General features: G+C 40.4%; 1 protein-coding gene across 1 annotated transcript in view; it reads left to right on the top strand.

Annotated features, from left to right (window-relative positions):
* Nucleotides 1-24,262, top strand: part of LOC142095499 (uncharacterized) — an 80,219-nt gene extending 55,957 nt beyond the window's left edge. Inside the window, 3 exon segments of the mRNA XM_075178444.1 lie at nucleotides 16,366-16,483; nucleotides 16,636-16,747; nucleotides 22,498-24,262. Of these exon segments, the coding sequence (XP_075034545.1) occupies nucleotides 16,366-16,483; nucleotides 16,636-16,747; nucleotides 22,498-24,242 (1,975 nt within the window). The 3' untranslated portion in view covers nucleotides 24,243-24,262.
* Nucleotides 24,263-26,872: the final 2,610 nt, after the last annotated feature.

Below are 26,872 nucleotides of genomic sequence, written 5' to 3'. Positions count from 1 at the left end.
TCTTTACATTATGTAAAAATGGTAGGAAGCAGCTGATAAAGGTATAGTCAGTGTGGAAGGGAGGGTGATTGTGTGAGGGAAACTCCCATGTCATGTGATTTACTATTCCTTTTAGTGGCCTGCTATCATTGCTATATTGTTTTGTTTCCTGGAATTCCATATTGTCATGTATACTGACTATCTGGTCTAAAAGTGGAAAATAATTGATAACTGGTCTGTGCTCTCATCCCCCCCCCCCCTATGTGTGTAATGGCTACTAGTTAAACAGATGTGTGATAAGATGAAAAGACTTCTTTGGATGTTGCTGTGAAGTTTGTAGATATCTCCCCTCCCCCTGTTAGACAAGAAATGTTAATGGACATTGTGTGATAACTGCTGAATAGAGAGCTATTTGTGGTGGACTGGCTAATACTGCTTGTAATGAGTAATAGGTCTGTCCTGACTTTACATTGTTAGTAAGTGAAGCCTTGTGAGCCAACATGAGTTTCTAAGAAAGCATGGTCAGCCATTTTGAATGGTGACTTTACATTGTAAGAAGTTTCATTATGGTCTGAGATACATACACACAGTCACATACAAACACACAATGACATATATTTATATTACAGGTGTAACCCCTGGGGATGCTGCAGTTGGACTTGAGCACCCAGGGGCTAATAATCACAATTGCATCAATAAAAAAAGAGATGGCTATAGCTATTTACCAGTCCAGGAAGAAAAACTACATTTCCCACAAGGCTATTGTGGAGAGGAGGCTGAGCCTAAGGAGACTGAGAAACCAGGGGGCGGAGAGAGAGGAGCATCCTAGGAGAGACTGAGCTGTGTGACCAGTCCAGATAGGTGACCCTAGGCAGAGGGGCACTGAATTTGTGGTCTGAGGAGAGAGAGCAGACAGTCTGCAGAGATATCAGAGCTCAGTGCAGTCCTAAACAGAACCTGCTGGAAGTCACAGTTTGAAGCTGTAGGAGGAGGTTTGCATGCAACTCTGAAGAAGGACATTTTACAAGTCAGCCATTTTGGAGATAATCAAGTTCAGACCTGTGACACACACTGGTGCAGATAAGTAACTGGTGATTTTTACCTATCTGTTATTATTCAAGTGGGGCTTGGACTATATCTGGCCACAAGGGCTGAAGAGTTAGGGATAGATGGGTGGGCAGGTAAAATTGTAACAAGTGTTTGTCTAATCAGCATTTGTGGAACTACAAGTCCCAGAATACAAATAATTAATGATTTTACAGTTGTTGCTACAGGAGGGTTTGCATACTGTGACTTCTGTACCTCACTGCAAGTGATTTAAAGACATCTAAAAGCTGCAATCTGGACACATGATGCTTCCATGCCATGCTGCATCCATACAGAAGGGCCCCAACTTGCAGTGCACTGCTCTATTTGTGTGGCATGTTTGAATACTGTTGATGTGTGTGTTTGGCAGTACATTGTAGAGCTATAAGGAAAATATATATACATTCACCCCGCAAGATATTCCCAGTATCAGGAGCAAGTAAGGTATCTGCTATATTTTTCCATGTGTATAAGGCTGTGACAGTTAATGTACATATTGTATGCTGTTAATGTTATTGAGTTATTGCGAGTTATTGTGTTAACTTGGTGTTCATAGTAAGAAGTGGTGCTCCACTTTTATCCACACTGTCTTATTACTGTATTATATTGTTTGCACTATTATTTCAAATTATACCAAAGTATATTTTTCTATAAAATTACAAAGCTGCATTTAGGGTTTCCATTTCAATAAATGTGCCTGGATGGCTTTTGCAGCACACAGTTTGTCACAGAGTGTTAATACTGGGCAGGGGGTTTCCCGAATCTCCTCCTGGTGTATCTTTTGAACACCCCCCAGAAGAGAAAGCAGCGATTCGGGTGGAGGCACTGAAAACCAAGTACAGAGGTGAGAAGCATCTGCATTGTTCAATATATATATATATATATATATATATATATATATATATATATATATATATATAAACATATATATAAACACCACCACAATGCATAATACAGAAGGGGGTGTTACACAGGCAATAAGTGTGGTATATGGCATCAAAATCTATATTTTGTGTAAAATATTGTTACGCTGTTTATTGTTCTATAATATAATACAACACACTTTAAATGGAAGTTATATCTTGCTGTGGTTAATTTTTAAGTGTCGATTTAAGGGAATATAAGAATGATGTTTCTTGGGTTAAGTTAGAAATACCTTTGCGAGGAGTTGGTTGACGGTAATAGTCATATATATATATATATATATATATATATATATATATATATATATATATATATATATATATATATAACGGTATTAAATGCACATACACACACATGCATAATTAACAAGCAACTAATGAGTTATTGTACCTACACACCGAATGCCATCTATTATATGTACCTTGTGTAGGATTATGTTATCGAAATTATATTATTACATTATTGTACATGTAAAGATTCATTTCATACATATATATCTACGTTGTGGTTATGAATTTATAATGTCTTGATATAGGAGATATTATATATATAAAGATGTGTGATACAGTAAATCAGGTTTAAAGGTCTGAAGTACGCGTGTCACACGTGGGAAAGCGTAAATGCATATGGTAAGATAACGAGCGTATCCAGAAATAGAAGAATATAATTGCGTGCGCAATTATGGCATAAATACGGGTCAGACCATGGCTGATTTTTGCTAGTAGGGGTCCTACCACTGTTCTTAGATGTACTATTGCAAACCTATAGTTACAGCCAGCATAATATAAATCTAAAGACCAAAGATTAGTGTATAGATAAGAAAGAAGTGTGTATTCTAAAACAAACCAGATGTGAAAATGCCATTGTACCGACTACTCACTTAACTACAAATATGTGGACAAGCGGCACTGGTCAAACAAAAGACTACATGACCGTGACAGCCCGCTGGGTAGGTGTATTGCCTTCAGCAGCAGCATCTGTAGCATCATCATCCTTTCAGCATAGTAGTGCCAGCAGACAATGTCAGGTCATTCACAGATAAACTACTCTCTGTATCGCAGGCTTCACTAAGAAACATACTGGTGTCAATCTGTTGGAAAACTCAGTAATGTCATAGAAAATGGCTAACTCTGCTAAGACTCTCCTCAGGATTCCTCATTTCCGATAACAGAGCGAACACTGTGTGCACATTATGACTGGGTGAACTGCACATACAATAAACTTGGTGGTCAGTACAGGAGATGCTGTCTGGTTTCTACAATTTCCAGGCATTTTTGGCATTCAGAGAACAGTGCAGCAGCTGCAAAAAATATCTGATCTGCCATGGCACCAACTGAAGCAAGAGGTAGTAACAAGGTGGAATTCTACGCTCTACATGCGTCAGTGACTGTTACGACTCTGCCTATTCTTTGTATATAACAGCAGTACCTCAAATCCACCAGAGGTGCTGCTCTTCTGTTCCTGAACTTGACACCATGCCTGTAGGAGTTAATCCCCTTGCCTGACGCCTGATTAGAACTGCACCTGTCCCACAGCTTGAAATACCTGCCTCAAACTGCTCTGTGCAGTTCATCTTTAATCCCAGGCTGCTGATTGTTCCTCCCTGTTCCAGTGTTTGTGCTTCTGCTGTTGATCTCCGGTTGTGACCCTCTGCCTGATTCCTGGACCCTGCTTGTTTGCCTGTTGCCCTGACCTCGGCTTGATTATTGGACTATGCTCATTCACTTGTGACCTTGACCTCTGCCTGGCTATTGGATTCTGCTTAACCTGATCTCTGCTTGATCACTGGACTCAGTTTGTCTGCTTTCCTGGACAGCCTCGTGCCTTCTGGATTGGGGTAACTCATTATTCTTGTCCCTGCTATTTAACTGTACCTGCCATTACTTGGAACCTGTTGCTCTGTGGACTTTTCTACCATTTATTACACCTGTTCATATCTGTGGAATAGAGATATACCTGTTTACACTGCAACCTGGAAATCTGCATATCCCGCAAACTGAATCCCTGTTTATGTATTTTGCCTGAATAAAGTCATTTGTTTTATCATACCTCTGTTGCTGCTTCCTGAATGCACTAGGAATCATAACAGTGACTGGAGGACCAGCAACAAGCCATCAAAACCTACACATCAAGCCGTGAGATAGGGAGAGGGGGCACATATTACCTTACTCCAGCACATTGGAGAAGCCTTTCAGATTTATGCAAGCAACTCAAACCATTTGAAATTGTAATAAATGAAGTGAGTTCAGACACTGCCAGCCTGAGTCAAATCATACCCAAAATCAAACTACTGGAATAGCAACTAGAGAAGCAGAAGTAGAATATGAAAGTAAGCGATTCTGTAAAGTATGTAGCCCTTATAGATCAAGTTCTTTATTGGCTTTGCCAGTACCCACGGGTCTGCAGCATCATGAAATTGGATCACTACATTTTGGCTACCATGCTCGATCCTAGTTGTAAGTCATATGTATTGTATTTCTTTTCAACTGACACAAATCTTCGGTGGTAGTCATATTAATAACTACCACTATACCGACATCGACTAAACCTACAAAAAAATGGCTATTTCAAGAACGTCTACAAAAAGAAAATGATGACTTACAATACAAATGACACTGTACATCCTCAACAGCCTTACGCTACATACCGATTGCTGTCAATGCCGGCTCTTTCAGTTTACGTCACTGATCATAGTGACAGTGATATCTCTGTATTTAAAGCACCAATGCCAGGACCCACGACTTTAATATCTCATTTAGAAGTTAGGGATAGGCATTGCCGCTTTTAATACAAAAATATCAATGTCTCTATGATCAATGACGGAAATTTTAACTGCCTCTATTAACAGCAATCGATATATAGCAGAATGATGTCCAGGATCTTCAGTGTAATTTTCATTATAATTCATCATTTTCTTTTTGTAGGCATTCTTTAAATCGCCATTTTTTTGCAGGTATACACAGTGTCACTATTACCATCATCGTAAAATGGTACCCAACCCCAAATATTAAGAAATGCAAACTGCTCCTTGTGAGCAAGCTGTTGGCTCAAGTCACCCATAACACATCCCCTGCTTCATCATCTCCTAAAAAAGTTACTGCAAGAATTTTTTTTTATCTAATACTGTGTGACAATGATATTGATATCAGTAATGAGGATGATGATGAGGTACATTATTACAATGACCACAATTCCGACAAGAGTTATAGAGACTCAAATATGCCGATCGCTATAATTGCGCCATGTAGGAGATGCAGACTTACCTAAAAACGGATAGTGAATATTTGTGACAGCAGTGCTATAAACGGCAACAGCAGAAAATTGGCAGTATTAAGGGGGCAATGTGAGGAGCCGGCTGCTGTAAAAAGTCCAAAGCTTAGTAAAAAAAAATAACATTAAAAAAACTGTGGGGTGCTTACTATAAACACTATTAACCTTGGCAACACCTGGGGGCCCGGGCCTCCACTTGAGGCAGTCAGTTAATGATTATTATTATTTTTTTTAAATAAAAAATTCCCCATCGGGTGTCGTGTGCATAAGGCGGGGAGGGAAGGGGGTTTAGGGTGAGGGAGGGTGCTGTTACCTGCTCTCAGTCCACAGACAGTGTGTGACATCACACACAGTCCAACAGCCTGCAGAGTAAGCTGAGGAGCTCTGAAATGAAGCGTTTCCTTGCTCACACTGCAGGTTTCCACTCTGATGTCAGCAACACCAGCACAGCATAAGTAAGTATTTTGGGCTTGGGTAGGGGATAACGACAACAGGGTTATAACCTTATAACCTTAGATCACTAGATACCTGGCCCTCTAGGTTCACGGAATAACACAAGGAGGCAAGAAAGAGATAATGATCCATTTATTCACACAAGTGTTCACACAGAGTAGATGCAAAAACACAAAGGAGAAGTAGCTAATAACCAGTGGCAATAAAACACCCAAACAGTACATAGGAGAGGTCTCACCACACAGGAAGTTTCACAGAGTCCCAGTCAGGCAACAAATGAGTCCCAAAGTTATTCCACAGGATGGCCAGTGGGCCGGTCTCAAGTAGTTGTCCTCTAATCTTGCCAACTCTCCACTAGCTTAGTGGGACCCAGAGTACCAGTCACCCTACTCCAAGTAGGCTCATCAGTTTACTCTGGATCACGAGTTCCTCCCAATGGAATAAGGGTCCAACAAACTTCCTTACTGAAATAGCAGTGTCCAACCAGTATTTGTCCCCTGGTAAAGTTCGACAACCCTTTCACAGTCAGAGTTCTTTCTCCGTCAAAAATGACGGCACACACACCTCCCCTCTCCCGGGTCTCGTGTTTTTACTCCTCTCTCCCGCTGGCCCACGCCCCTCTTCAACAGTCCACAGTCATTGGTAATTACAGCATAGAAGTGGTGACCGAGGTGTGGTAAGGAGTGTGTTTTCAACAAAGGCCCCCCTGATGTTTCCAGGGCCACAGTTGCCCCTCCACCACTTAGATGAAAATGGCGGCTGGTGGCTTCTGTATTCCCTTCAAGTTGAAATCAAAAGATACTTAGCTGTGGAATTCAATTTGACTGCTGAATAATGTCTTGATCTGAAGAGCCCCGTTGCTCTGATAGCACTCAGTGAAATCAGGATCATTTGTTGGACACAGCTTTACAGACCATGTTCCAATTGAAGCTAAAACTATGTGGCTATCAGCTGCCTATTAAACTTCTAAATCCAACCCCCTTCTCCCCCCAGAGACGTTAAAACCAGTCCTGGACATATAAAAATGTCCTTGTACTAACAGGGATCATTGTGTGAATGTTATCTTAAAAGATCGGAGAGGGCTTGCATAAGACATTTCAGTCCTATTAACCCTTTACATCACAGAAAGGAAGCAGGCCTGGGTTAGGCCTGACAGTAGGCTAAATTTCCTCTATGCAGAGATCACAGGTTTTGGTCCTGGAACTTGCTGGTCACTGAGCCACACCCGCTAGAGGTTGGACTCATTGCCTCCATCTCCCTCCAGTACTGGGGAGAAATGACACGTGATGTAGTCTGACCCAGCATAATATAAAATGCACATTTCTCTTGAATTTGAGTAAAAAACAAAATTATTATTTTTTGTATTAATTCCTCCCCCTTAAGTTATAATAGCAGGGACTGTCTTTCTGTGTCCAGTTCAAGATTGCTGCAGAGTCGCCCATCACACAGACAGGTGAAAATATACATAACCAATAAATAAACCAATTCTTGGAGATATTTGTAAACATATATAGGCACCCGTGTCAGCTGGCATGATCTAGGAGGCGGTAGGGGAAGCCGTTAACCATCCTCTGGCGCAATTTCTATTTTTATTCAATTGACTGCCAGTCATCGCCACTCCTTGGTCACTGACAGTAGGAAGCAGGAGCTGGTTGGTTAGTGAATTACTTTATTGTCTTCCACTTCCCCACCAATAGCACCTTAACTCGGGCGGAGTGATGGGCACCAACGCACAGGAAGCAAAGTTGGGGGAGACACTGGCGTGATAATCAGATATTGGCTTATCTCCTTCTCAGCTGCTTCGTACCTTCATTGTTTAAAGAATGTTAATAAAACCAAGAAGACAACTTGTTTGGAATTTATATATTTTATTACGTTATTTGTGTACAGACTATAACATTGTAGGCAATATGAGTTATTATAAAACAAAGGCTAGCAATCAATTTTAACTTGCATAGCAAGATTGTCAACTATACATATTCTAATCTTTAAGGAGCTAAATACAATCCAACCTCATTAATTAAAGCAAAATTGTCACTGACACACAGTGCAGGCAGCCATTGTGTGGCATTCTTTAGAATTCACAAACCAGCAGCCACAGGTGGTAAAAGTGACAACAGGTAGGACAGTCTGTCAAATGTTCGGAGTCTAGTGCAGGCTTGGCTAACCTGTGGTACTCCAGGTGTTGTGAAACTACAAGACCCAGCATACCCTTACAGAAATAAGCTACTATATATTGGCAAAGCATGCTGGGGCTTGTAGTTTCACAACACCTGGAGTGCCATAGGTTAGCCAAGCCTGGTCTAATGGGACAATCCTGATTTTTGGTGACTGTTTGGTGACCAATCTAAGGGGCAGGTCAAGACTGTGTATTCTTTATACACACACAGTATGCTTTATATACTACACTGAGGTGCTAGCTGTCCTTCGTGGACTGACCACTCCCCCTCTAGTGTCAGGTCCCGCCTCTATGATGGCTGACCACACCCCCTCTGGTGGGCCCCTAGTGTTGCAGTCCCCCGGTGGGCCCTTCATGCCCCAGTCCGACACTGGTTGCATCACTGTTTGATGAACTTTAAATCATGTAAACCATGTGCCTCTTTCACACCATCACCATTTATTTATATAGCGCCACTGATTCCGCAGCGCTGTACAGAGAACTCACTCACATTAGTCCCTGCCCCATTGGAGCTTACAGTCTAAATTCCATAACATACAGACACACACACAGAGACAGACTGAGAGAGAAAGAGAGAGAGAGACTAAGGTCAATATGTAAACCCCGTGCCTCTTTTCTTTTGATCAAAAAACAGGTGTACTAGTCACACTGTAAGCAATAGAGATGGGTTTTAGAAATGTATCCGACACTGTAAAAATAACCTACAATGTTGTATAGAAGTGTAATTTAGAACTTGTTATTTACCATAAGGCGGAAGGATACCCACGGGTCTGTTCATGTTCTTCACATAAATGCATCCCCAGCTCGTTCCATGTTTTATTATTGTAAGAAAAAAAATTTTAATTATTTTAACTATTATCTATTAATCATTTCCCTGACCAATCATTAGCAAATTAATATTTGTTTGCACCAGTTGTTATTATAACATGGCACCCGAGTCTGCTCCCCTGTATTATAATTACATGACACCAGAGACTGCTCCACCTGTATAATAATTACATGACACCAGTCTGCTTTCCTGTATTATAATTACATGACACCAGTCTGCTCCCCCTGTATTATAATTACATGACACCAGTCTGCTCCCCTGTATTATAATTACATGACACCAGTCTGCTCCCCCTGTATTATAATTACATGACACCAGTCTGCTCCCCCTGTATTATAATTACATGACACCAGTCTGCTCCCCTGTATTATAATAATATTATTACCAGCTGCCAGACACTGCAATGTCTCCTCTCTGCTTCCTCCTACACTCAGCAGAAACAGGAAGTAGCAGCAGTGGAACGCACAGACCGGATGTAGTGGCCGTGGAACGCATAGACCGGATGTAGTTGTTATGGAACGCATAGACCGGATGTAGTGGCTGTGGAATGCATAGACCGGAATTTGTGTGTGTTACATTCACCGTGTGATAAGACGAAGAGACTGGCAGGAGGTCAGTACATAGTATAATGTTAAATTTATAACATAGATGATATATAATTTAGATGCCCGGATTATGACGTTGTTAGGTGAGCATTATGCGGTTGTGAGATAGGAACTAGGAATCTCCCACCTCATTGTGCCTCTACCCCAATTATTATCCCCCTTCATATCCTCATATTTCCCACATAAGCCCCGTGATACCTCCTAATAGTCACCTGATATCCTAATGTCCACTGTATAACCTCTATATACCTCATATCATCCTAATCCTGCCTCATACTCTGCTCCTCTGATATCCTCTTAATGTCCACTGTATAACCTCTATATACCTACCTCATATCATCCTAATCCTGCCTCATACTCTGCTCCTCTGATATCCTCCTAATGTCCACTGTATAACCTCTATATACCTACCTCATATCCTAATCCTGCCCCATACTCTGCTCCTCTGATATCCTCCTAATGTCCACTGTATAACCTCAATATACCTACCTCATATCATCCTAATCCTGCCTCATACTCTGCTCCTCTGATATCCTCTTAATGTCCACTGTATAACCTCTATATAACTACCTCATATCATCCTAATCCTGCCTCATACTCTGCTCCACTGATATCCTTCTAATGTCCACTGTATAACCTCAATATACCTACCTCATATCATCCTAATCCTGCCTCATACTCTGCTCCTCTGATATCCTCTTAATGTCCACTGTATAACCTCTATATACCTACCTCATATCATCCTAATCCTGCCTCATACTCTGCTCCTCTGATATCCTCTTAATGTCCACTGTATAACCTCAATATACCTACCTCATATCATCCTAATCCTGCCTCATACTCTGCTCCTCTGATATCCTCTTAATGTCCACTGTATAACCTCTATATACCTACCTCATATCATCCTAATCCTGCCTCATACTCTGCTCCTCTGATATCCTCCTAATGTCCACTGTATAACCTCTATATACCTACCTCATATCATCCTAATCCTGCCTTATACTCTGCTCCTCTGATATCCTCTTAATGTCCACTGTATAACCTCTATATACCTACCTCATATCCTAATCCTGCCCCATACTCTGCTCCTCTGATATCATCCTAATGTCCACTGTATAACCTCAATATACCTACCTCATATCATCCTAATCCTGCCTCATACTCTGCTCCACTGATATCCTCCTAATGTCCACTGTATAACCTCAATATACCTACCTCATATCATCCTAATCCTGCCTCATACTCTGCTCCTCTGATATCCTCTTAATGTCCACTGTATAACCTCTATATACCTACCTCATATCATCCTAATCCTGCCTCATACTCTGCTCCTCTGATATCCTCTTAATGTCCACTGTATAACCTCAATATACCTACCTCATATCATCCTAATCCTGCCTCATACTCTGCTCCTCTGATATCCTCTTAATGTCCACTGTATAACCTCTATATACCTACCTCATATCATCCTAATCCTGCCTCATACTCTGCTCCTCTGATATCCTCTTAATGTCCACTGTATAACCTCTATATACCTACCTCATATCATCCTAATCCTGCCTCATACTCTGCTCCCCTGATATCCTCTTAATGTCCACTGTATAACCTCTATATACCTACCTCATACCATCCTAATCCTGCCTCATACTCTGCTCCCCTGATATCCTCTTAATGTCCACTGTATGACCTCTATATACCTACTTCATATCATCCTAATTCTGCCTCATACACATTTTATAGCCACATTATTTTAATTTCCTTGCCCCTCATCAGTCAATCCTCGATGCTGCTGCTCTATCTTTGCTGTCGCTCTCTGCCGGTCATTACACTGGCTCCTCTTACAGAATTAGTTTTAAACTCCTTATCCTCACCTACGTAGCCCCCATCATTGCACCTCCTATCTTATAACTACCCACACCCCTTCCCGACCCCTCTGCTGTGCCAGCGACCGCCGCCTTATTACCACACTGACTAACTCTCCCCACTCCCACCTCCAGGACTTTGCTTGGGCTGCTCCTCACCAGTGTAACAATCCCCTACACCGGCAGTTCCCAAAGTGTGCGCCCCGGCTCCCAGGGGTGCCGCGGCGCTGTCACTGGGGTGCCGCGAGCCAGCTATAGGAAAAAACAAAGGGCACATAAACTTACCAATCCGCGCGGCGCCGGGACCCAGCAGACTCCTCTCTCCCGCAGCTGTCACTGAATATCGACGTCAGTGACAGCTGCGGGAGAGAGGAGTCTGCTGGGTCCCGGCGCCGCGTGGATTGGTAAGTTTATGTGCTCTTTGTTTTTTCCTATGGCTGGCTCGCGGCAGAGGAGTGAGAGGGAGCGGGGCAAAGGAGGGTGACATCGGGGCAGAAAGAGGGGCAAAGTAGGGTGACAGCGGGGCAGAGGAGAGGGGCAGAGGAGGGTGACAGCGGGGCAGACAGCGGGCCAGAGGAGGGTGACAGCGGGGCAGACAGCGGGCCAGAGGAGGGTGACAGCGGGCCAGAGGAGGGTGACAGCGGGGCAGAGGAGGGTGACAGCGGGGCAGACAGCGGGGCAGTGGAGGGGGACACAGCCTGAGAGGGGCAGTGGAGGGGGACACAGCCTGAGAGGGGCAGTGGAGAGGGACACAGCCTGAGAGGGGCAGTGGAGGGGGACACACCCTGAGAGGGGCAGTGGAGGGGGACAGCGTGAGAGAGGGCAGTGGAGGGTGACAGAGTGAGAGAGGGCAGAGGAGCGGGACAGCGTGAGAGGGTAGAGGGGGGGACAGCGTGAGAGAGGGCAGAGGAGGGGGGACATCGTGAGAGATGGCAGAGGAGGGGGGACAGCGTGACAGAGAGCAGCGGAGGGGGGGCAGCGTGACAGAGGGGGCAGTGTGTCTGGATGCAGAGGGGGCAGTGTGTCTGGATGCAGAGGGGGCAGTGTGTCTGGATGCAGAGGGGGCAGAGTGTCTGTATGCAGATGGGGCAGAGTGTCTGGATGCAGAGGGGGCACTGTGTCTGGATGCAGAGTGCCTGAGGGCAGAGTGTCTGGATGCAGAGGGGGCAGAGTACCTGAGGGCAGAGTGTCTGGATGCAGAGGGGACAGAGTACCTGAGGGCAGAGTGTCTGGATGCAGAGGGGGCATTTTTGCATACAACTAAATAAGTATTTCTGTCCTGACCTAAATACTTATTAAATTTTTTTGACCCAACTACTTCTAAAACAGGACTGCTCAATAATTATTTTGGAGGGGTGCCTTGAAAAAATTTGGAGACTCTAAGGGTGCCATGAACTGCAAAAGTTTGGGAACCACTGCCCTACACCCTATCAGATTAGTCTCTAACTTCCCATGCTTCAAGCGTGGTTATCAGCCCTCTCCTAACTCCTTTACCTCTACTATCACCTCCACACCCCCACTCAGTGCCACCTACTTGTGTCTTCCCCTTCTCTTCAGGATGTAAGGTGTCACATACATGGCCCTATTTCCTCGTATTCTCCTTGTACTTTTATATCACCCTCTGTACCTATAGGCTGCTTCCCTAGCCCAGGACGACTTCACATTGGACATTACCATCACTCTCACTCACTGTCCTGTAAATAACTTGATTAAGCAGATCAAGTTATTTGTGTAATCAGTTAACCAGTAAATATGTGAACTTTGTATTCTGTTTAGTCTAATAATGTATTATGTAATGTTCTATGGATTGATGCCCACTGTGTATTATTGTACACTACTGTAAATTTCATGTACGGCGCTGCGGACCATTTGTGGTACCTTAAATGAAAGATAATAGACTCAGTATACCCGCCTCATGGTGCTGACCTCACAGCCTCATAATGCCCACCATACAACCTCCTAATAGGCATATTCCTATATTGCCATATATGGACCACCTCTTTTATTAAATGTATTCTTCCCATGAGCCTCTCCTCTCTGGCTCACAGGATGATGTCAGTTCTCAGTTTGGTACTTTCTGCTCTGCCTCAGTCATCTGCACAGCTGTAACTGAGCAGCAGATAGACAGTCTCAGATAGAAGTATTAGTCCCCAAATCTTTACAGAAGTTGGGATATATTACAATGCACACAGTATGTTGTTTCTAATCACTGATACATTCATCAGACTTCAATGTTTACAGCTTTTGCTGTATTTTTAGGTGTAATTAAATGTTTGAATTGAAAGTGAAGAGAAGAGCTTACATTACAAATACATCCCCTACTTTTGACTGTTTCCTATAACACCTGTCTAGTAGAGTGTATATAACGCTTCACTCTCCTGCTCTCACCCTCACTAGGTAAGAGGAGACTAAGGCAGAGCAGTTTTGATGCCACCTAGGTACACAAATGATCTGATAACCACATATGAACAATGTATTCAGTCACTGGGTGTCTCGTACATATGGATCCAGTATCCGAAATATCCCAGAGAGATGTCCCCGTCCTCTTTATTCACAGTATCCCACAGGAGTATCAGGTGGATGGAATTTAGGGGCCCATCAAATGCCAAAATTACGTTTCACTATATGATCTTTAGAGCAACACACTGATATTCATCTGTTTAATCTCAATTAATGAAATCAGACATTATTAAAGTGGTTTTTAATTATCTTTGAATTACTTAGGGTGAAAATCCGACTAATATTAAGGTAGGCGTTATAGAGGGAGAATAAGAGATGTATGTGAGGGGCGATCAGCAGTGTAAGGAGGAGGAAATCCCTACAGATATCAGCACAGGTGAGTAATACACACTTATTACAGAAAACAGAGTCACATATTCTCCTTGTTCAGTCACTACAACAATCTCGTATTCTGATGAGGAACCCTCTTATCAGACTTCCGCTCTCCCTCTCAAATCATTTGTGTCCTACCAGCCAAGTAATCTGACCAGTCTCCTCCCCACACTCTCTGGTGATTCTCATACATCAGTACAATGGACGTTGCCATAGTGATAATGCCATCACTGATCAATGGAATGAGACCACATGTGACATTACCCATGATCCCTCCCTGTGCACTAATAGTAATACTATTTGTAAGGCAATCTGCATTACAACCTCGTATGTTATTACATGTAAAATTATGCATGTTGTGGTTATGTGATAGGATGTGAGCTGTGAGATCACAAGTTGTTTGAGTTAATACATGCAGCATATTTAACAGGAGATCATGGCCAAAGCTACTAAGTGAAACCAAATCTTATTACCCAGAAGAACCGTCCTGCTCAAGAGGATATTGGTGGATTCTTCTGAAACTCCAGGGAGTGGAGGCTTCTCACCAGCAGACTAAGCTGGAACGAGAGAAACCCACACGCTCCTCAGCTTCAAATATTCCCTTTAAACGGCTTAGCAGTGTCTGCTGATAACTGGTAGGACTTGGAGGAAGATATTTGGACTTTTGCTGTCTTCCTACCAAGAAAAACTGAACATTTCATAAAGAGGCCGTTAACGCTCACAAAGTAGAAATGTCTCCACTTTGAAGAGATCACCATGAACTTCTAAACACGATCTGTGGGATTAAGGGTACACATGAGACTTTCGAAGATGATGCCCCCTCTTTTCATAAAGCAGCAGAGGTACAAATAATTTACATTCACACATCTGCATTTTGGCGACTTGGAAACTGACAGAGATATATAATATATAATATTATTGTGTGAAGGCTTCTTATATCTATGTATGTGGAAGGTTTGGTCTCTTCCCATTGAGCATGTTTAACCTCCTGTAAAACAAGATGGTCACTACAAAGACAGATTGACTGGTCCCACAATTATTACTGTGCTGTTATTTTCATTTATTTTTTTCTTTTAAATCTCCTGACCTGCAGAATTGGTGACAGCTATTCTGACACCACCACCCATTATTCCTTTGGATCAGTTGGGATTTGTTCCCTTCAGATAAACGTAGGTTATCATCTATAAAGCACTTAGTCTAATCTACCTAGCTTCTTCATGGGGCCTCCTACAATATTGCTTTGTACTCATGCAGAGAAGTCCTTTGATCGTAGACTGGGCCTTTTCTGAGCCCACTAAGACAAATGGATCCTTGTCCTCTGCTCACTCACCTCACTGTGAGTATGAGTAAATGACAACCTTTCAGATAAAGTGCAGATCCGCTATGATACCAGACAGGGCTGGCTGCTATCTCACATGATGACCAGAATATTGTGTCTTACACAGAGAACCCCAAACAATGATGAAACCGGCTGTCTGTAATTTGATATTCTGTGATGGTACAAAAGTGCGTCGCTCTCTAAGTACCTAGTGGGTAAAGGTTTGACCTAACAATCTGTTATATGTGAATGGAATTACCCCGTGGTGTATTCTACTATTGCAATCGTTTAACTTCAAGCTATTTATATTACTCACCGACTTCCCCAGTTCCCTATGTGTCTTCCTCCTTTTACTACATTTGGTCCAGGCAGTCAGTGAGGTTCTTGGGCACACAGACATCATGTGACCTATCCCAACTTTACACTGTAATCTATCTACTTATACTGAGGCAGATCTTACACATCATCTGCCCACAGTCACCTGGTAGGTTCCCTTCTACTTATTTCCTCTTTTTGTGATCAAGTGAAGCATTTTCTGTCCTTTCTCCTAAACATGAAAATGTTTCCCATCCTCAGACTCATTGTGAGCTCTATGTATGGGATCAGACCCTCCTCTGTGGGATGTTTTGGGATTTGCGCAGTTATTACTGAATTGTGTTAAGCAGTGGGAACACGTTATTACTGGAGACTTACTCAGATAAACACAAACTGGTTCCCTTTGCTTTGTGTCACTGCTGGATATGTGGAGATTCTAGAAATACATTGTTCTATATCATGTTCTAAAATCAAACAATATTGCCAGATATCTATCCCCTTTTTTACAGAGGTTACTGTTGTTGACATTTCCCATTGATCCTGCCTGTTTATTGCTGTATTACAATAACTTTATGGTTGGAACATATACGAGATGCCTCCTTATATACTTTTATATGGAGTCATTCCTGCTTTCCCTATCAAGTTATAGGTTGTGTAGGTTAATGTACGAACATCATCTGATAAATCACTTAAAAAAAAAACAACGTATTCAGCCACTGTGTGTCTCCTACAGATGGATCCAGTAACAGAACTTCCCCAGAAAGATGTCCCCGTCCTCTTTATTCACAGGATTGTACGGAGGAAAATCACAGGGTCCCACAGGAGTGTCAGGTAGATGGAATGTAGATTCTCTCCTTATACCATAATATCAAAGTGACATTTCTCTATATGATCTGTAGAGAAACTGTGTGTGTCTATTACACTGATATTATTCTGTCTAATCTTGATTAATGAAATCAGGTGTTATTCTATTGGTTATTTAGGGTGAAGATCTGACTAATATTAAGGTAGAAGTTATAGAGGGAGAAGAAGAGATGTATGTGAGGGGTGATCAGCAGTGTAAGGAGGAGGAAATACCTACAGATATCAGCACAGGTGAGTAATAAACACTTATTACAGAATAGTCACATATTCTCCTTGTTCAGTCACTACAACAATCTCTTATTCTACACCCTCCTCTGTCAGTACAAAGTAATGAGGGAAATCATTGTGGGCTATGATATCTGACCAGTCTCCTCCTCACACTCTGGTGATTCTTATACATCAGTACAAGGGACGTCTGTTATAGTCTGTGCAACTAGCTTGTGCTGTTAGTGGCTTTGAGGATGGACCCTGGTGGCTGGTGACCACTCTGACAACAACTGTGTTTAAATGATGAAAACTTAATTTTATTGCTCAAAAGTGTTTTCAGCAGACATAGGATACGTTTCTGGAATAGGATGATAGTCATAGGCCACATTGACTGTACTGTCTCTAATTTAACATAGGAAACCGGCATCACAATCCAACTCCCAGCATACACTTGTGTCTGATGCGGAGCTGTGAGCAGAACAGGTTGCTAAGGGTTAATTAGTTGTGATCAGGGTCACAGCCGTAGGTCTGGTACATAAGAGTAATGTAAGTCTGGTCAGGAACAATCCTCAGGATCAAAGCCAGGATGTCAGGGTACAGAATTGAGTTCAAGATGTTTGTCAGCACAAGGGGGGTTAATGCATGTGAGTCAGTATGCAAAATTATTGGAAATCAACTGGTTTCGTTGTCAGAGTATAGCGAAAAATCTTGTACATAGTGAAGCAAGTGAGACATAACAAGATACTGGTGCAGACGCAGTAATCTGCCCTGTAGAGTCGAAGTCGAATAGTTGGATGAAGTCATTCTTAATTACTATTGATATATAATAGTTTTCTGTGCAAGTGCAATTTGTACGCTACGTCATATCAGGGTTAATTACCCAATCGAACAGGTAAAAAAAAGCAAATACAATTACATACACACCTACATTTGTAAATAGTTCACATTTAATAAAGTACAATCTTTATTGATAACGATAGAAACGGACATTAGAGTGGTCAGGTTAATATAGAGGCTGAGGCTTGCTGGGCACCAGTGATGACTCTCACCCATATAAATAAAGGCACCTTCCTTCATTCTGTATTATTTAATATGCTCAGCTGATTGCTCAGCGGCTCTAACTACCACCTGCACCCCCCCCCCCCCCCTTCTACACCACAGCCTGTACGCCAGCACAGAGAAACATACAAGTTATATTTGGCAGACAACTGTGGTATAAAAGGAAATTGACATTTTAAGATCACTTCTCCTTTCTCGGATTTAGAGGATTTTAAACAGAATAGAATATAATCCACAAATTAAAAATACAGGAGAAATATATCATAGACAGAAAATGTAAGAAATTTAGGAGGGATAAGGAAGATCTTTTTACAGCGCACACTATCCCTTATGAATCAGAATAAATCTATGAGGTCCCATAAAAGAGAGAAAACCCCAATAAGGTTTTGGAGGAGGAAATATTCTGTGACCAATCAAAATTTTAGAAATAGATCAGACAATGATTTCCAACAGAAAGGGGCTGGACATAAAAGAAATTGAGGAACAATGGAAAACTCATTCTGAACATGTCCCGACCTAAGTATAATAGGGAAAATGAAGACTATAGGTGGAGAAGAGTAGGAAGAACCTACAAAAGCAGATACGAGAAGAATAGAAAAAATTGGAGAAATTTTCCATCTAGAGAACCCCCCATTACTACCAGGATCAGATCTGATGTTTTCAACCAGCAAGAATTTTTCTTAGGAGGATCAGATTGATACATAACAAACGTAGAAGAAAAGGGGGATAGATTCGACAATGTAGGAGGAAGAAACATATAGGAAAAAATAGAAGTGATAACAAGGAAATAACTACATTGAATACTGACCAGGTTAATATTTATAATCTTAGTAAATATCCTCTTACTGAGGATGAAAATAATGTGTTGAAAAGGGGTTTAAAATTTGCTCCTTCGACTAAACCTGACAGCTTCAATTTATTTGTAGATCTCCATAAATTTGTAAGAAAATGAACGCTTAAGACATTTTTTAAGAAAAGGAAGGATGACCCAGAGAAAAATATGGAAGATGAATGTATTTTTTTAAAAAAGTCTTAATTTTTTCCCGACTCTTTGTAAAGGACCCGTTAATTGAAACTTTTGAGAAATTGGTCAAAGAGGGTTTACAGAATATCTAATTAAGAAAGAACCCACGGGGTGTCAATTTCAGTAAGAAAGAAAGAACAGCCTTGAAGAACTTAAAATCCAATAGTGAAATAGTAGTCAAGCCGGCAGATAAAGGGGGAAGTGTGGTAATTCAAGATAAGGTTAAATATCATGAAAAAATCATGAGACAACTGAATGACATGGAGACGTATAAAATTTTAGAAGGGTATCCCGCAGAACAATTATCGGTAAAACTATATAAGTAATTAGAAAAATATGAATTAAAAGGGGTTATCTCAAAGGAAGTGAAAGAGTATATCCAGATCACTAATCCATCAATTCCAGTCTTATACACCCTCCCCAAAATTCATAAAAATCCCCTCAACCCCCCTGGTAGACCTATAGTAGCGGGCACGGAATCGATTACATCTAACCTCTCTCATTATTTTTATTAGCATCTACAATCCTTTATGATTACCATCAGGTCCTATTTGAAGGACACAATGGACATTTTAAATAAATTGAGTACAGTAGAATGGCAAGATTTGTACACATCGGTTACATCAGACGTCAGTTCTTTGTACACGATTATAAAGCATGATAAAGGAATCGAGGCAGTGAAATACTTTCTGGACCATTCCACAATGAAATGTGTTGAACGGAATTTTGTATTGGAAGGTATAGAATTCATTCTTAGAATTTTTTTTTTTGTATTCAGACCATTTCTATTTACAGCAACAAGGGACAGCCATGGGAACCAGATTTGCCCCCAGTTACGCTAATATGTTCATGAGGTGGTGGGAAGACACCCATATTTGGGGTGACCCCACCATAGCGGCAAATCTGGTAATAGTTTAAATACTAACACTCTTAACATCACACTGACTTTTGATACCAGCAAAGAGGATGTGTTTTTCCTTGATTTAAGTATATATGTTAAGGAAGGTAAATTATTTACAAAGAATTTTCATAAGCAAACAGATACTAATTCTTTCATCCCAACGGACAGTAATCATTACATCAAGTGGGGCTCGAAGGTATCCCGATCGGACAATTCCAGAGAGTAAGACGAAATTGTACGGAAACAGATACTTTTAGGCTACAAGCACAGACTTTAAAAGAACAATTTCTAGAAAAAGGATATAAAGAGATTGGCTTAGATCGGGTGATTAATGAAGTTCATGATATGAAGAGGGAAAGTTTACTTATCCCTAAGGAGAAAAATAACGTGAATAACGATTTGGAGAAAGTGTTAGGCATACCTTTCATTGCCCAATATAATACACACTCTAAAGACATAGAGAAAATTATGAGCCACCATTGGCCCATTCTTAGAAGAGATCCAGATTTACAGGATGTTATTTTTAATAAACCACGTTTTGTTTATAGATGAGCACCCACCCTAAAGGACACGCTGGTTAAAAGTGTAATCATTAGACCTCTTAAGAAAACCCCCATTAAGACTAAAGGATTCCTTAGGTGTGGTCCTCGGTGGTAGTCACTTTAACGGTGCTGATAACACTGACAGTGACTACCACGAATGGAAAAAAACGAAAATGACTTACCCGACTTAGAATAAATGATGACTGACCCAAAGAATGACACAGCAAGTCCCCGACAGTGTGATAACAAATCACGATCACCAGTAAGAACGACATGTTTTTTGGACGTCATTTTAAATTGCGACCTCTGTATGACTATTTTTAAAGCACCAATGCCGCTTCTCATCAGACCTGTTACACTTAAGCCTAACTCTAAGAGGTTGGATAAGAAGCGGCATTGGCATAGTCATATAGAGGTTGGGGAAGTCATTTTCGTTTTTTCCGTTCGTGGTAGTCACTGTCGATAACACCAGCTCTGGAATTTCGTACCCCACCCGTGGTCCTGTATGGAATGTACGAAAAGATTTTAAGACTTGCAATTTGAAAAATTGTATATATCTGGCCGAGTGTCATTGTGGCAAACAGTACATCGGTAGAACGGGACGGAGGTTGAAAGACCATTGGAGCGAACACATTAGAAACATAAAAAAAGGTTATGACCAACATTCTCTGTCAGCACACTGTAAGGAAGCACATAATTGTGACATTAGGTCCATTAAATATTTCTGCGGATTGAAGAGGATTTTGGGCAATTGGAGGAAACGCGACTCCAAAAACGATCTCGCCAAAGCGGAAATGAAAATGATTTGCTCCATGGGAGTATTAGCCCCCAATGGCTTAAACACAGATTTTGAAATCAAGTGGTTCCTCGAGTAACATCTATAGTTCTGTTTGTATCATGTTATTGTCCCATTTGATCTATTTTTTCTAGTGGTTTTACATCTGAGCTCTAGCAGTAGTTTTGTAACCATGATTCCATAATACATTAGTGGTTCAATGTGTATTTCATTTGATATTGTAAAAGGAAGGTGGTCCTTAAGAGTCTAACGTTTGGACTTGGGTCTTTTCTATTGCATACATTATAGAGGATTGCATTCACTTGAATTAGCATTTAAAGTTCTGTGACGCTTTCAGTAGTACTGCAACATTTTGTTATATTTATCATGCGTATAGATCACATTTTATATTTGTCATGATTATGATTTTATGTGTAGGAGTTTTTATGGTGATTTTATTTTAGGTATAGATTTGAGTCCAGTGTTAGTAGGTCTTTATTGTGATAATACGTGGTTCCAGATTGTTGTCTATTATATCCCATCATAGCACCCTCATAGGGGAATAATTATAATGATACCTAGGGGCATATTCAATTGTTGGTGTTATAGTAAAAAATCTTGCGGCGTGCGCACTATTACCGTCATTACGGTAATAGTGCGTGTAATTACCGGTATTATGGTACTTTTCTCGCTGGATTTCAGCTTGCGGCTCAGGGACCTGCGAGCTGAAATCAAGCTTACTATTACTGTAATACTGGTAATAGTTTTTCCGCAGCGGAAACCGTGGACAATTGAATACGCCCCCTAAACTCATGTTTGCTATTCCTTTTTTGACCTATTAGATAGGGAATATAATTGTGTTAGTAGTGCATGTGATAGACACTCCGATAGGACATTATGACTGCATCTTCCTGGGAGTGTCTTTTATAATGCAGAGATTTACTTCTTTTCTGTGACCCTTGATTGTATTTAAGGGTTGGGTATGGGTTAGCGGTGCGGAATATTCCGACACCGAGGAGTCCTTCAATGAAAAGCCAAATCTGTAAAAAAACGATTTAAAGAGAAGCAGACTTACCTGCATACCGTTGTTGGAGATAACTAAGTGTCTGAATGAGGATTGAGGCTGGACAGTCCTATGATGTTGGCTGCGCAATGTGTAAGCTTGGGAAATGTTACCCATCAAAGTCTGCATTTTGGGTGGAGTTGTCCAATGTGGCTGTGTAATCAGGGTGTCACTGTGGCTGAGCCTATGCAGTGTGCTTGGTAATGTGATTGTGTTAAATTTTAAGACCATGTTTTATCTGTTCCACAAGAATCACATTTGTTGTTTCTATATTTATAATTGTAATAAAGATTTTAGTTTGCAAATTGAAATTAAACAACTAAGCATCAATTAAAGTTATTAATAGTATGACATTTAGCCCCGTAATACAAAAATAGATATCTAAATCCATATATTTATTTTATTTCCAGCAGATGAACACAAAAGCAGGAATACCTTGGAGGAATATCTCATTTTGTCTCCAGATTTTAAAATAGAAAATAACAACACCACATGCGATTCTCCAGAAGAAAACACCATTACGATAAATATACATCCAGTACTTCATAGTGCAGATATATCATCTGGTCATAAGAAATGTTCTGATAATATTGATATTGCATTACATAGTACAGCTCATACAGGTGACACAATAATTTCCTGTTCTGAATGTGGGAAATGTTTTACAGAGAAATCATGTCTTCTTACACATCAGATAACTCACAAAGGTGAGAAACCGTTTCCATGTTCTGAGTGTGGGAAATGTTTTAGACAGAAATCTGGTCTTCGTCAACATCAGAAAATTCACACAGGTGAGAAACCGTTTCCATGTTCTGAGTGTGGGAAATGTTTTACACTGAAATCTGGTCTTACTATACACCAGAAAATTCACACAGGTGAGAAACCGTTTCCATGTTCTAAGTGTGGGAAATGTTTTACACTGAAAGATGGTCTTACTAGACACCAGAAAACTCACACAGGTGAGAAACCGTTTCCATGTTCTGAGTGTGTTAAATGTTTTGCACATAAAGCTGATCTTTTCAAACATCAGAAAATTCACACGGGTGAGAAACCGTTTCCATGTTCTGAGTGTGGGAAATGTTTTACACTGAAATCTGGTCTTCTTCAACACCAGAAAATTCACACAGGTGAGAAACCGTTTCCATGTTCTGAGTGTGGGAAATGTTTTACACTGAAATCTGGTCTTATTAAACACCAGAAAATTCACACAGGTGAGAAACCGTTTCCATGTTCTGAGTGTGGGAAATGTTTTGCACATAAATCTGATCTTTTCGAACATCATAAAATTCACACAGGTGAGAAACCGTTTCCGTGTTCTGAGTGTGGGAAATGTTTTAGACAGAAATCATATCTTCTTCAACATCAGACAACTCACACAGGTGAGAAACCGTTTCCATGTTCTGAGTGTGGGAAATGTTTTACACAGAAATCATGTCTTCTTCAACATCAGAAAATTCACACAGGTGAGAAACCGTTTCCATGTTCTGAATGTGGGAAATGTTTTGCGCATAAATCTGATCTTTTCGAACATCAGAAGATTCACACAGGTGAGAAACCGTTTCCATGTTCTGAGTGTGGTAAATGTTTTAGACAGAAATCATATCTTCTTCAACATCTGAAAACTCACACAGGTGAGAAACCGTTTCCATGTTCTGAGTGTGGGAAATGTTTTACACAGAAATCATGTCTTCTTCAACATCAGAAAACTCACACAGGTGAGAAACCGTTTCCATGTTCTGAGTGTGGGAAATGTTTTAGACAGAAATCATATCTTCTTCAACATCAGAAAATTCACACAGGTGAGAAACCGTTTCCATGTTCTGAGTGTGGGAAATGTTTTACACTGAAATCTGGTCGTCTTCATCACCAGAAAACTCACAAAGGTGAGAAACCGTTTCCATGTTCTGAGTGTGGGAAATGTTTTAGACAGAAATCATATCTTCTTCAACATCATAAAATTCACACAGGTGAGAAACCGTTTCCATGTTCTGAGTGTGAGAAATGTTTTACACTGAAATCTGGTCGTCTTCATCACCAGAAAACTCACAAAGGTGAGAAACCGTTTCCATGTTCTGAGTGTGGGAAGTGTTTTACGTATAAATCAGCTCTCATAAAACATCAGAGCAATCACATAGGTGAGAAACCATTTCTGTGAGCTTATAGACATATCAAGCATAAGAAGGAACATACTGACGCACCAATTGTTGGAACTTAACTTGCCCTCAGTCACACATACAGGGTTAATACTCTCTTATTAGCTGTGGGGTGCAACCATTAACTTAATATCGTTAGTCGTTAGAAGAGAAAAGAAGTTAGTTTAGAAGTGGTGCACTGAAAGCTCCCTTATATAAATGGTTACTGTTATTTGCAATGTCTTATTATTTATTTTTTTAAAAAAACAATATAACTTGTTAAAATTAGAATCTTACAAGACAACGAATAATAAAGAATAAAATAAGTGTAAGTGATTAAACAAAATGTGTATTTAAAATTGCTGGATACAATTCAATTGCCTCTTGAATAAATTGAGGATTTTATACTCAAATGATATATATATTCAAAATCGTAAAAATTAAATTTTACCCTTAGGGATAAATAACTCCCCTTTTGTACAGTTATAATCTTTTTGCAAAAATTGTCTTATTGTATTCTGTAGTTCCAGTCTCTCCGCAGTTCTCATTGTCTTGGCATTACATGGCTGAATAGTTACTATGTTGCTGTTCAGTACTAATTTTATAGTTTGTGTCCATTAGCATTCCCTCTATTGTGTAACAGGAATACATTCCTCATGCATACTGATACCTTTCCCTGAAAATAACAGAGACCTGTACCATCTTATTTCTAGATGTGATGGGGTGAGTAGCTAACTGCCTCCTGAGTTTGCCGATCTAGCTGGGAGTGGGGAAACGTTAATGCGGCAAACAATCTAGTGCGTACAGCTCACTGCCTATCATCTAAAATGTTCTGTGCTAGCTCCGGACTAGTGGGGACTAGTCTGTGTGAATAACGAGAACCTCATTCTCTATTGACAGTGAAGAGATGTAGCCAGGAAAACGCCAACGTGCGTCTCACTGACAATTAGCTTTGTCTAGCCAAAGACCTAGATAAAGCTAATTGTCAATGAAACGCCCGCAGAACATTTTAGATGATAGGAAGACTAACTTGTTTTCTTCTCTTCTAATATCTTATAGACATATGAAAGCTCCAGTCAGACAATAATTATTACCATCCACAGACATAGGTGGAATGTGTTTTAGTAATAGGAATATATTGCTCATTTTATTGCGGTTTACTTTATTAGATATTGGCATCTCTCTACATAGTAATAACAGACCACATTATTATTATATAGTGTCCTAAGTAATATATATTCCCAACAGTGGTCAGGAGGTATAATGTTGGACTTACATTATGTTTTGTCATACTATGTGATTGAAAAGGAGATGCTTCATATAATTAGGTAACGGAGGAGGGTTCCCTGCAGTGATCCTTTAATTTGCTATAAATGTTTAACTAAGGAGATGTTGGTCTTTTGTCCACAGATACAACCCATATGGAGACTTTTTGGCAGAGTACAGATTAATAAGACAAAAAATGCATCATACACGACACATCACTTAGATTGTAAGCTCCATTAGGCAGGGTCATCTTTACCTTCTCTTTCATGTCATTGTATGTTATTTGTATCACAATCCCCTCATTGCACAGTGCTGAGTAATATGTTAGTGTTTTATAAATACAAATAATGATCATTGTAAATGTATGATGGCTCTTCTAAAAATTAACAGAGGATGCGGCTATCTTGTGGGCTGAAACCACCTCCATGAGAATACATACTAGTGATTCTATAGGAACCACCGATGTCGCTGAGATACTTCATGAATCAATTCCCACAAAATGTCTGTCTGTACTGTACTGTAGTGACAACGCTTTAATTGATGTAAATATATGTAACACTTAAACATTAGAATATTTTTTCAGAGTCCTATAATTGATGCTCTTTCTACACAAGTTATTGCTAGACTTAGTTTTATAATGACTCATATTATATACAGTAGTTTACACAGTGGCTAATGGAATATGTTTTGTTTGATTTTATCAAACATAAATATATATTCGGATATCTATTCTTTGTTCTATTCTTTTATATAGTGAATAAGTAGATGAAATAACACATTGCATATATGGATGCAACCTACATTTATGTGGTCAGTACACAAATAAGATAATAAAAGCAATAATTACCAACCAAATTGATTTCTTGTTTTTCTTTACATTATGTAAAAATGGTAGGAAGCAGCTGATAAAGGTATAGTCAGAGTGGAAGGGAGGGTGATTGTGTGAGGGAAACTCCCATGTCATGTGATTTACTATTCCTTTTAGTGGCCTGCTATCATTGCTATATTGTTTTGTTTCCTGGAATTCCATATTGTCATGTATATTGACTATCTGGTCTAAAAGTGGAAAATAATTGATAACTGGTCTGTGCTCTCATCCCCCCCCCCCCCTTATGTGTGTAATGGCTACTAGTTAAACAGATGTGTGATAAGATGAAAAGACTTCTATGGATGTTGCTGTGAAGTTTGTAGATATCTCCCCTCCCCCTGTTAGACAAGAAATGTTAATGGACATTGTGTGATAACTGCTGAATAGAGAGCTATTTGTGGTGGACTGGCTAATACTGCTTGTAATGAGTAATAGGTCTGTCCTGACTTTACATTGTTAGTAAGTGAAGCCTTGTGAGCCAACATGAGTTTCTAAGAAAGCATGGTCAGCCATTTTGAA

Source organism: Mixophyes fleayi, chromosome 6 (assembly GCF_038048845.1).
Source record: "Mixophyes fleayi isolate aMixFle1 chromosome 6, aMixFle1.hap1, whole genome shotgun sequence".
Lineage (NCBI taxonomy): Eukaryota > Metazoa > Chordata > Amphibia > Anura > Limnodynastidae > Mixophyes > Mixophyes fleayi.
Note: the sequence above shows the minus strand (reverse complement) of the source record. Positions and strands in the feature narration are given on the sequence as shown.